Source organism: Scardinius erythrophthalmus (genome assembly GCF_964197995.2).
Source record: "Scardinius erythrophthalmus genome assembly, chromosome: 18".
Taxonomy (NCBI): Eukaryota; Metazoa; Chordata; class Actinopteri; order Cypriniformes; family Leuciscidae; genus Scardinius; species Scardinius erythrophthalmus.
This window is the reverse complement of record NC_138238.1, coordinates 886,056-898,047: the sequence shown is the minus strand read 5'-3', so window position 1 is coordinate 898,047 and position 11,992 is coordinate 886,056. Positions and strand designations below refer to the sequence as shown.

Here is an 11,992-nt window from a genome sequence, read left to right as displayed (position 1 = left end):
ATTAGATTTTATGTCTTGTTTTCTGGGGGAAAAAAAATCTAAATGAAGTGAGTTTTTGCTTAAAACAAGCAAAATGATCTGCCAATGGGGTCAGAAAGATAATGTAAATTCAAACAGAAACAAGATAATTTTGCTTGTTTTAAGCTGAAACTTAGATTTCTTCCCCCAGAAAACAAGACACTATATCTAATGGCATTTTACTCCTCTAGCAAATCCACCTTAATTTAAGAGTCTTTAGATATTTGGACTGGAAACAAGACACAAACACTGAGTAAGAAAAGCATATTTTGCAAAGTGTGATTATATATATTTGAGACAGTCAACATGGGAAAATCTCAGAGTAAAACTGTGTGTTGTGAATAAGGATACACCGGTGTTTTCCCAGATGAGAAGTTTATCTATGCATCATCGTTTATCACATTTGGTCCTGGACCACAGAACCGGTCACATGGGTAAGTGTTTTGAAATTGAGATTTATACCTCATACCTAGAAAATGTACAAAATATCTTCATGGAACATGATCTTTACTTAATATCCTAATGAATTTTGAGCCATAAAATGTACCCACAAATATTCCCGTGCGACTCCTTCTAATTTTCCTTATATTGTGTGTCTATTTTAACTCATTTCTGCATAATGCACTTTGAAAAGCCATAGTGAATGAAATGCAACACGAATAAACTTGCCTTGCCTTGCCTTGCCTAGCGAGCTGGTGTTTGGGAAAGGCTTCCAGCACTGTGAACGGCTCGGGAGAATCAGGAGTCGGGGTGCTCTCTTTCCAATCCCTTTCCAACGGGATCTCGGCGTCGCTGAGCATCACTCCCTGTTTGATCCGGATGGCCTGCTGGATGTCAGCCAGTAGATCCTCCTGTTCGGCGGCCGAGTGGAAGCTGTACATATCCGTGTCGGATCCGGAGCTTCGGATCTTCTCCTCTTCCTCGGGCCCGTCGGGAAGGAGAAACACACGAGGCCTTTCGGTCTCGGCGTCGGAGTGTCCGAGCTCATCCCCGGAGAGATCCGGTGTTTTATTATTGCACTGAGACTGAACGCTATCGAGCTCATCCAACGCATCTTCCTTGGATGCGCTCAGGAATCCCTTCGCTTTCGGATTCTTGCGCTTGCGGATGTGAGGGAAAACTGAGGATCTGTCCGATTTGCTTTTCTTCTTCCCTCCCTCCCCCGCTTTCCCGTGTGATTTCTTCCCTTTCTTTACACCCTCGTGAGCCCCGTTCTCATCCGCCACTCCTGCTTCCCGCTTGAGCTTCCCGTCCTGGTTTCCCATGATTAGCGGTTCTGTCACGCCATGCCTGTGTCTCGTGTGTTCGCTCTCGGGTGAGGATGAGGAGGATGATGATGACGAGGAGAGGCGTGAGGAAGACGAGGCTGTGACGAAGGAGAGATACAGCAGCTCGCTCTCACTCTCATCCCGATCGGATACGGGAAGGGAGGGGCGTCGATCCCGGGGGACATGCGCGCGCGTGCGTGTGAGCGGATGCTCAGTGTGCGTGTGGGGGAAGATGAGCCGCTGTCGTCGGCCCAGACTCAAGGCCTCCAGCAGCTTGTGTCCGATCGCGGGAATCTCCAGCTTCTGCATCGCCTCAAACACACGCACACACACATATACACACACACACACACCAGCTGCAGGGACAGGCATCAGTGCGTTAATGAACAGCTTCACTGCACACTCGGAAATATAAACTAGCTGTTAGAAAACATGTTTTCATGTGGAGTTTTTTCTTTTCCCCTCATTCAAGCTTAAAACACTTATTCCTGCAAACATTTAAACTCATTTCAGCTCATTATTAAAAATAATAATAATTAAAAAAATAATTGTTTTGATTGACAGAAGTTTCAAAAGAGGCTGATATGGAAATAATGGTGGGATATTAAACTGATTTAAACACTGAAATATAAAGTAGCAGTTAAGACTTAATTAACCTCATTATTTTATATTATTTATATATTTTCTTATTTTATTTATATATTATTTATATATTTGTTTTAATTATTATAAATATATTTTATATTTTTTTCCCATTTATATATTTAATACAATTTATATATTTGTTTTAATTATAACATACACACATAAACATACATATATAATAAATAAATAAAGTGTGTGTGTATATATAATAAATAAATACATTTATATATACATACATATACACACACACACACACATAGTTTGCCGACAGTGCTGTTGAGTTTAATAAAGACACGGATCTCTCATCACGTTAAACACAATGAACGTGCGTCACTCTTTTACTTTCGTTTTCAACAACGTAATTCTCTTCAGGGAAAACTTATCAGGGCGCGACATTAAGGCTTGTCCGGGACACGTGTGTTTTTAGGGGACAAGTGAGAGATAATTGTACTTGCCCAACCAGACAAATGCCCTGATTAAAACCATTTTAAAATATAATAACTAGGGAATCACCGAAAACGCAAGGATGATTCTGATTTTATTTAATTTAATGTAAGAGCTGATTGACAGCCTATAGTTGATATTAATATATAGGCCTAATTAATGACGGTAACAACGTTGTGCTGTAGAGGCTTGCGCATTTATTTATAACATATTATACAGTTAAGAAACATCACATGACCAGAGTGCTGTTTTCCTGAATACCATCACGATCGAAACCGAGACACTGATTTCATAACAGTTCAATAAACAAATAGATTAAATTAAGTCACATATACATTTTAGACGCAATGATGTTTTTGTTCTGTTTCAGCAGCGAAAATAGTTCCAAACAGCAGAACCATCCTCTCACAGGAACACTAGTGTTTCATTACTGAATGATTCAGCGTTTGAACGAATCGGTTGAGTCAAAGATTCAATGACTCATTCATAAACCGCCTCATTCTGAACAAATCAGCCGTTTGAACGAATCGTTTGAATGAATAAATGTTATTTGTAACGCAGCCTACTTCAGTGTGATAAGTTACCATATTATCATACTTAATTTTTTATTATGCTCTACTGGTAAATATTCATAAATTTAATAAAAAAAAATATTTATTTATTTATATATTTTTATATTCTCACAATTTTCCATGTGGACGCTGAGCTTACTTCCCCGCTTAACCTTAAAAAACAGTTAATAAATAAAAATAAATCTATTTTTAAATAATTTTCACTTAAGATTTAAAAATTCACACTGCTAAATTAAACATGCATTCAAACTCATTTCACCTCAGTCATTTAGTGGAAAGAAGACTGAAGCAGTTTTAAACATTATTCATTAATTATTCATACAGTAATTAGAATTCACAATTTCTCATGTGGCAGAGGCAGTTTTTTCCAGTTAAACTTAAACAATATAATATCATATTATATATATATATGGTTAGACTTGTCTATTGTTTGCTACTCAGATACATTAGTCTCATTTTAAGTGTTTTTTTTACTGTAAAACTAGACAGAGCAGTCATTTAACTGACACTATTGTCTTTAATACTATTTTGTTGGATTTGAATCTCATATCATTTGATAAATTTTGCATCATTGATTGTTATTTTCCTGTTTGTCACTGTAAAGCTGCTTTGAAAGGATCTGTACTGTATAAAGCGCCGTATAAATAAATGTGACAAAAATACTTTTAAAGTTGCAATAATGACTTTATCAATTATTCCGCTAAATTAAACACACTGTGAGAAACATTTAAACTCATTTCAGCTCGGTCATTTAGTGAAAAGAGATTAAAAATAAATGTTTTTATAGGACTGGCAGCAGAATCAAGCATTCAGAAATGAAACTCAAAATAATGTGTGAACTGAAAACTAAATTTACAGTGATATATAAACAAGTGTTAAAACTATCTACGTTGTTCTTGTTCAGAGAAGCATTTCATCCCCCAACTTCAGCTTAAACTGGTATATTAAAGATACAAAAAGCATTATCATAAGTATGTTCAGATAACAACATTGTGGTACTTCAGTTATTCATTTTCTACTGATAAATTAGCATGCTTCAGTTCTACTGCAATCAGAAACCATTAGCCTACATTAACAATGTAAAAAGAGTATTTTCTTATTTGACACATTTACAGTAGTTTCAGCTGAGTCAACCGTGCACGCGCGCAACGACGTCATCGGCTAAAGTGAACGCGCGTGGTGATGTGCGCTTCAGTCAGCCGTTTGCAGTGATTATAACTCTTAATTTGGTTGATAAATTAATTTCTTACCCTCATGTTCTTGTTCCTCCCATCTTATTTTCGTTTTTCTGTCGTTATCAAATGGTTAACTCAAAAAGATAGTTGATTGTTATAACGAGAAATCAAGGACTTTATGACTGACAGTGACTCGAGCCTAATCAAAGAACACCGAGCTCAACTCATGTGAATCTGAAATCAAACTGGACATTAAGATCTCTTAAGTTCAAAGACACTAAACGGCTTTAAGTCGGATTCTGAATTTGAAAACCAATATGACAAACCTATTTATGCTGTAACTCTTGTCGAACTAGATGAAAACGCGCTTGAACGGAGAGAAACTGCCTGTAACTCTGGCCTTCTGTGTAAAACACCGTGTTTGTGGGGTTGTCTCGTGTCATACTCACTCATGAATCAGTGCAGCTTGTTTAAACACACCGTGTGTTTGTGTTTGTGTGTGTGTTCATCTTTCCCGCCGGCTGGTGTAATGCGCGTCACCTGCGCCGCGCGCGCGCGTGATTCCTGCTGCGACAGCGACACCCAGCGGCCAGTGGCAGTCATTACACGCAGAACAGGCCGAGGCTCGGCGAGGTTTGAGCACCAGTGGTCCAGTGCGACTCAATCAACCAGTGAAATCAACATTTTACAGGAAGAAAGAAAAGTCCAACTTGATCTGAGTCAGGGAAAAATATGTGGTGTAACATTACACGAGTTTACATCTTCCTTCCACAGATGCTAACAAAATCAGCGACTTTCATCATCGATATTTGAGTGAGTGAGTGAGTGAGTGAGTGAATGTGTATGTGTGTGTGTGTGTGTGTGTGTGTGTGTGTGTGTGTGTGTGTGAGAGAGAGAGAGTGAGTGAGTGTGTGTGTGTGAGTGAGTGAGTGAGTGAGTGAGTGCGTGCGTGCGTGCGTGTGTGTGTGTGTGTGTGTGTAAATACTTATGTGAAAAACAGTTCAAAGAAAACATATTTAGTGCCTCATACAAAATATAACCACAAAAGAAACAGTTGGTTTTATTGATCAAACATCTCAGTATAGACAAAAGTCATACAATGTTGTACATAAGTTTATAAATGATCACTCCCGGTGCTACAGTAATCAATATGAAGATCACCAATCATCCTGGATAAAGAAACCGTGAAGCAAAGTGAATAAAATGTATATTCCGCTTTTTCCGAGTGTGTTCGTCCTCCGCCCACTAGAGGGCACTGTCGCTCTACATGCGATTCATTGAGGTCTTGTATTAAAAATACTGCATCTCTCGATAATAATAACTGCACATACTGTATACAACATTATTAGTGATCAAGGGATCTTTGTCCCCAAATAACATGCTGAAAAACAGATCACATGTTCCAATCACTGTAAGAAATCCACTTTTAGAGGAAATCCCCGTCATAGTTTATTTAGACATTTACATATTCACGAGGGCTTTGTTTTCTAACCAAACATATAAAAAACACCATGTATTTATTTGTAATCGAACACGGCTCCATGTTGGCTAAACTACATAATCTGACAGACACAGGCACTAAACTCCCATTCATCTTTCATAACCAGAGATATGCATAGACACAATAATGAAATGTCACATTTCACAATTAAAAAGAGGAATTTGTTACAGGATCATTTAACATCTATAGTGTTTCGCGGCAGATCCTGCCCCTGCTTGAAGTTGTTTTTGCACTAATAAAGTGTTTTTAAGAGGAAGAGGTTAAAAAACTGCTGAACCTCCCAATTCAACACTCAAAGTTGTTTAAAGATAATAAAAAAAAGGCTTAAATATTTAAGTTTAGTCAACATAGTTGTTTTAAAGGGGCTTTATGTAGAAATGTAGAAACCTGTGTTATTGGCGACACCGGTGGCCGTTAATGGAACTGCAGCAGCACTTCCTGCTCGTGCTCTATGCTCGTGCTCGTGAACACGTGACGCACGAGAGACCGAACGCGATTCAATGACCTGACATACTTACAGCAAAGAACTTTTTCGTTCTTCACTTAGAAGTAAAAAGAAATACCTTTGAGAGCGACAGAATATGTGCCTCCTCTCAATAACCAAATAAACACACCACAAAAAATGACAGAAAACAGCAGTTCAGAAAGACCTGGTCATAGAGATGTGGATGTCTGCAGCAGATCTGAGACAGGTGAGGTAATTATGATAGTTTGATCATATAAAGTAGGCCTCTATATTTTGAGACTCTACATAGATCTGGCTATGTGAGATTATAGTTTGACGTGCGAAAGGGACTTTTTCAATCACATTTGCATCCGTCACTGTTGTTCTGCCTCTGGATATACAGTCTAATCAGCGTCAAGTCTCGTTCTGTGGAGTACCGCCCCTTTTGGCCAATCGCAATCGAAATTATTGGAAGTCACTTAAGCTTAAATATTATTAATAGAGGTATATTTGTTTCCACCAATCACTTCGCTGGGACTCATCTCTTCACCACACCGGAACCCAGAATGCATTGCAGTGCCTGTGATTGGCTCAAAGCACGTTTTATGAGTAATCGCTTTAGTGTCTGGTTATAAATCAGATATCACTTTATTATATAAGTCGTTTGAACTACATTATAACGACCATTAATGTCTTTTAACTTATATGTTTCACATAGGCTACTAGTATATAACCGAAGCTATAATTGTTAAATTAAACATTTCGCGTTCTTAGTGTTTTTTTTAGTTAGCTTAGATAGTAGCATAGCATACAGCTATCCGAAATGATGAGAGATGACGTTTTTTCACCATCTACGATATTTTTCTATAAAAAAACTTCGATAACAAAATAGATATTATGCCTTATTGCTTAATAACAATTAACAATGTCGCAAAACAATTCTTTCACTTTAACTATATAAATAATCAGGATAAAAATAAAAGATTATTACATGAATTAAGGTTTGATTGATTACACTAAGAATCGCGAGAACAGCTTTAGATCAGGCATATTGCTGGGGTCCTAAGCTGGGACTCAACAACTAGCCAACATTCAGTCCTGCATTAATAATTCTGATTATTATTTTTTGCATTTTTTTCAGCTCCAGCCGCCACTGAGTTTGAATGAATCCTTTTTCTTTGCAAGACAATTGACATTACAGTAGAGAATGGCTCATTATCCTGAACATTGTTTACGGAAGAGAGGCTCTCGGGAGCGCGCGCTGCCGAACCGTCATACTTTTGATTTTCGCGGCAAAAACGACCCGTCAAAAAAAATCAGTCCACATTTTCCACCCCTTTTCAGCGCTGCGCTCGTTGTCTTTTGACTTCCGGTCTGTATTTTCACAGCGATTTTGCGTGTTAAGTCATCTGTTTAAACATTACAGTCCTCATGATAACTTTCGTTAACTTTACATTCAGTAAATCCACTTAAAAATTACTCCTGGACAGCAATGCCATAGAAATATACAGAGCGACCGCAAAAGCGGAAGTTCAAAGACAACATTCTAAAGATGGCGGCGCCCTCGTTTCTCTGACGCATAAGGGCTTTCACAGACAACCTGGGAAATCGAAACAGGTCTCATTCTTTAAGTTTCTCTACAAGCTGTTGGCAATAAAAACACATTGACAATAAAAAAGCAATTAATAAATGAAAATTCTTAAATACAGCCCCTTTATGTGACAACTTGGATATTATTAAGTTAAATCCAGTAAAGTTAGTCTAGGTTGTGATAGCTAATTTCAACAATATTTTATTTTTCTACAATGGAAGTGCACACTACAAGACAGAAACACTCACAGCTTGGTGTTCACAAGGACATTCTCCTCCTGACTGAAGCTACGATCCCAGCTTTATTCAATCATACTTTATTCTATTTAGCATGCAGAAGGTTTTAACACTGATTTGCAAACACTCTTAAAAAATAAAGGTTGTTTTTTTATTTTTGCATTGAATGCCATGGAAGAACCATTCTTGGATCCCCAGCAAACCTTCGGAGATCAGTTCTTAAGAAACATTTTTAATAATCTAAAGTAAAAAAAACGCATGTGGAATGTAAAGATTAAAGGTTTTTCACGGAACCATTGATGCCAATAAATAACCTTTATTTTTAAGAGTGTAGAACAGGAAAAAATAAGAGGAGCTGGTGAAAGTGAGGGATGCGACGGCGCTTGAGGATCCGTGGGCTGCAGGTTTTTGGCTCCATCTTCCCACAGCGCTTTCTGCGATTTTATTGGCTCATTTCTGCTCTCAGGGGTGAAAATACACAGAGGGATTGTAAGTTACAGTGTGGAGAACCGTCTCAAAGTTGTGCAACAGTATCTAGCCAAAGATATACTTGGAATATAAAAAGAATCCACATTTAACAGTAAATGTTCTTGCTTTAGAAATTAGTTTTCTGTCGCAGTCTCTCAAACTCAAGTGCTTCAGTTTTGCAGTGTGCACTTGACTTAAATGCATTCAGCATTATTGGAAACACATTTAAAAACAGTCATGACATCAGACCCAGCAAGTCATTTACGCAGGAAAACAATTCAGCTGAAAGTAGAAAATCACACAACATGGAGCATCACACCACAACTAAACCCCACCGAAACACACGAACCAGATCAGTGACGGGGATTATTAATATCTTCATTAAGTCAGAATGAAAATGCATTTATCCAAACCTACATTATTTTCTCACATTTTTTGCTCATAATGGTGAGAAAGTCAAGCGTGTGAAGTTTTACAGCTTTCCTGTAGATCTTGCAACACCAAGGTCAAGGTCATGGGTTCGATTCCCAGGGAAAGCAAGAACGGATCGAATGTAAATGTGAATAGCTTGAAAGCAGAGGATAAAAGCGTCTGCCAAATGCATGTAAATGTAAATATAAAAAAGGATAAGCCCTTAAATACGGTATGTACCAACCATTAGTTTCAGTAGGAAATGCATCAACACAGGAAAGAAAACTTTTCAGTTCATAAGGTTTACAATTATGTACAGGGTGCAGAAAATATTTCTTTAAGTCACATAACCCATGTTTGATGGCTTCACTGCAAAAAAAAATATATATATATATATATTTTCTTCCTTAGAAGTCTTTTTTTCAGTTCAAATATGTAAAGTCCCCCAATATTTTTATCCCTTAAAACTCATCTTTCATCACCAAAATGACATATTTAAGTGCTTGTTCCTTGAAAAAAAATCTTCATGTCTTAAAATATCTTGAATGTAACTCGACACCCTCGCCTCATTTAGTATGCGCGGCCCTATGAATATGCAAATGAGCCCCGCCTCCACTCACTCAGCTCAGAGATCCACTGGTTGACGATCACTCGTTGATCTGATTGGTTACAAGGTAGTTTGTGACGTCAGAAACACCAGTGATAATACTGTACAGACTCTTTTTCTCTTTTTTTTCATTTCTATATTTGTGATGGAAAAAACCCAAGACAGAAACACTGAGGAAGAGCCTCATTTTTGCAGTGTTTGCTGAGGCACCTACAAGAAATGATTGTCTTACTTTTTTACTTGTTTCCAGTCCAAATATCTAAAAATGCATTTACTAGATGAGTAAAATACCATTAGATATTATGGGCCCTATTTTAGCGATCTGAAACGCAAGTATCAAGCGCGAAACGCAAATAACTTTGTGGGCGGATCTCGGCGCAAATCTAAAATGTGTTGGTCTGAAGTCGCTTCATGACTCACAGGTGTGGTTTAGGCGTAACGTGAAATAAACCAATCAGAGCGACATCTCACATTCCCAACGGCAGATTTGCCAGGAGCGGTTCACAGCCGAGGAGAGCGACGTTCTCGTCAGGGCCGTAAAACACAGAGAAGTGACATTGGGGACGGAGAAACACACCCAGATTAGCTTCGGTTAAACAGGCATATGATAATTTGGGTAAATGTGTAAGCTAGATTTATGCCTATTTTTTCACATCTTCATGGACACAACAATGATTTCCCTCGTGTGGTAATATTTTTCCTTGTAATAATGTATGGTTTTCTAAAAATGAAAACTGCTGCGTCTGTGTGTAGATGAGAGAAACAAAGTGTGTGTGTGTTGTGCTCACGCTACATTGATTATGGCCAAGCATGCGCCCTTAAAATAGCATCTGAATAACATGCGCAACGCGCCACTGACTTTAGACGAGGTTTCTCCTGGTCAGTGGCGGAATTGTTTTCTGAAACTGCACAATAGCACCAGGGAACGTTTGCGCCGGAACACGCCTCCTCTTTTCGCTGAACCGCCCCCGGGAGCGCAAGTTCATTCCCTAATTTACCGACGTGCGTCTGTGGAGGGAAGAGTCCGCTGTGCGCGGGTGCAAAATAGGAATGATACATGCGGCGGTGTTCAAAGTCAATTGCGCTGCGTGCGAGATAGGGCCCATTATGTCTTGTTTTCTTGGGGAAAAAATCCAAATTAAGGAAATGATGAAAATCTGACGTTTTCCGTGTTTAAGTGCTGTAATCGGGTCCCCGGTGCTTCTACCAACACAGAAAACATGAAAAGTGACAGCAACTCATTTGCATTTAAAGGGACACACACAAAAACAGCATGTTTTTGCTCACACCAAAAAGAGGCAAATTTGACAAGCTATAATAAATGATCTGGGGAGAATTAAGATTCTCACAAATTCTGAGATTTATATTACATCTTGTGAAAAGGTGCATAATATGTCATATTTTTAGTTATTTGGACTGGAAACAAGACAAAAATACTAAGTAACAAAAGCATTTTTTTGCAGTATACTGTTGTCGCACACTTCACTCCGGGTTGTGTCTGCGATGGGTCTTGACCGGTCTCTGCTGAACTGGTTTGTTGTGTTTCCACTGACACATCAGGATGGAGCGGAAGGTGGTGCGGAAGGTTTTGTTACAGAGCGCGTAACACATGGGGTTAACCGTACTGTTGACGTAACACAGCCAGTAACCCAGAGCCCACAGCGTCGTGGGAATACACTCGTCACAGAACGTGTTCAGAAGGACCATGATGTTATACGGCGTCCAGGTGATGATGAACGCTAGCAGAATCGCGCTCAGCGTCTGCGCCGCCTTCTTCTCCTTTACCAGAGACACTTTTTTGCGCATTTTAGCCTTGCAGGGGAAGCGTTTGCCATCTTTATTGATGTTAGCGTTGGGTTGGTCTTTCGGCAGAGTCTCGTTTCTGGACGGTTTGGCGTCTGAGTCCGTCGGTCGGAGGCTTTCGAGCGCGATTGAATAAAGTTGACGTGCGTCTTCAGCATCTTCGTCTTCGTCATCATCCGATTGGTCGATTGATACGGCAGTCTCGTTGTTATTCCAGCTGTCGCTGCGATTTGTGTCGGTGCTACCGTGTTTACGCCGAAACCACAGCCACAAACGGCGTTTAGTTTTCCTGGATCGTTTCCGGCTTGACGGATTCGGATCGTAGCTTCGATTCTCCGGTTCTCCCCCTTGGTTCCCCGAAGCCTTTAATCCTGCTAGCTCTTTGGACCGGTTCTCCGTCTCCCGGTAGATTCGCCAGTAAAGCACGGTTATGATGGTGACGGGAAGGTAAAACGCAGCGATAGCCGTGCAGAACGTCGTGATCGGCTCCGAGAGAAACTGAATGTAGCATTTGCCCGCCTCGACCGTTCGCTTGCCCACGAAATACTGCCAGAAGAGGATCGCCGGCGCCCACAGGATAAACGAAATGGACCAGGCGAGTCCGATCATAGTCATGGCTCGTTTAGTGGTCCGTTTGGCTCGGTAGGTTAGCGGGCGCGTCACGGAAAAGTACCTGTCGAAGCTAATAATCAGAAGGTTCATTACGGATGCGTTACTCGCTACGTAATCGACGGCTAGCCACAGGTCACATGCCCAGTTCCCAAGAGCCCATTGGTTCATGATGATATACGTGGTGTAGAGGTTCATG

The 11,992-nt window shown here is 39.7% G+C and overlaps 2 protein-coding genes across 4 annotated transcripts in view; both read right to left on the bottom strand.

Moving 5' to 3' along the window:
* fmn2b (formin 2b) overlaps positions 1 to 4,636 on the bottom strand; it is a 56,340-nt gene extending 51,704 nt beyond the window's left edge. The window contains exons 1-2 of one of the 3 annotated variants that reach the window (XM_081392283.1): positions 4,572 to 4,636; positions 684 to 1,642 (exon numbers count right to left, since the gene is read on the bottom strand). In XM_081392283.1, the coding sequence (XP_081248409.1) occupies positions 684 to 1,642; positions 4,572 to 4,575 (963 nt within the window). In that variant the 5' untranslated portion in view covers positions 4,576 to 4,636. Of the gene's footprint in view, positions 1 to 683; positions 1,643 to 4,448 lie in introns of all 3 variants that reach the window. The other 2 variants (XM_081392284.1, XM_081392285.1) reach the window with 2 other exon arrangements.
* A 6,227-nt stretch (positions 4,637 to 10,863) lies between these two features.
* Positions 10,864 to 11,992, bottom strand: part of chrm3b (cholinergic receptor, muscarinic 3b) — a gene marked incomplete at both ends in the record, with an annotated part of 1,482 nt that continues 353 nt past the window's right edge. Inside the window, one exon of the mRNA XM_081392677.1 lies at positions 10,864 to 11,992. This exon is cut by the window's right edge and continues 353 nt beyond it. Within this exon, the coding sequence (XP_081248803.1) occupies positions 10,864 to 11,992 (1,129 nt within the window).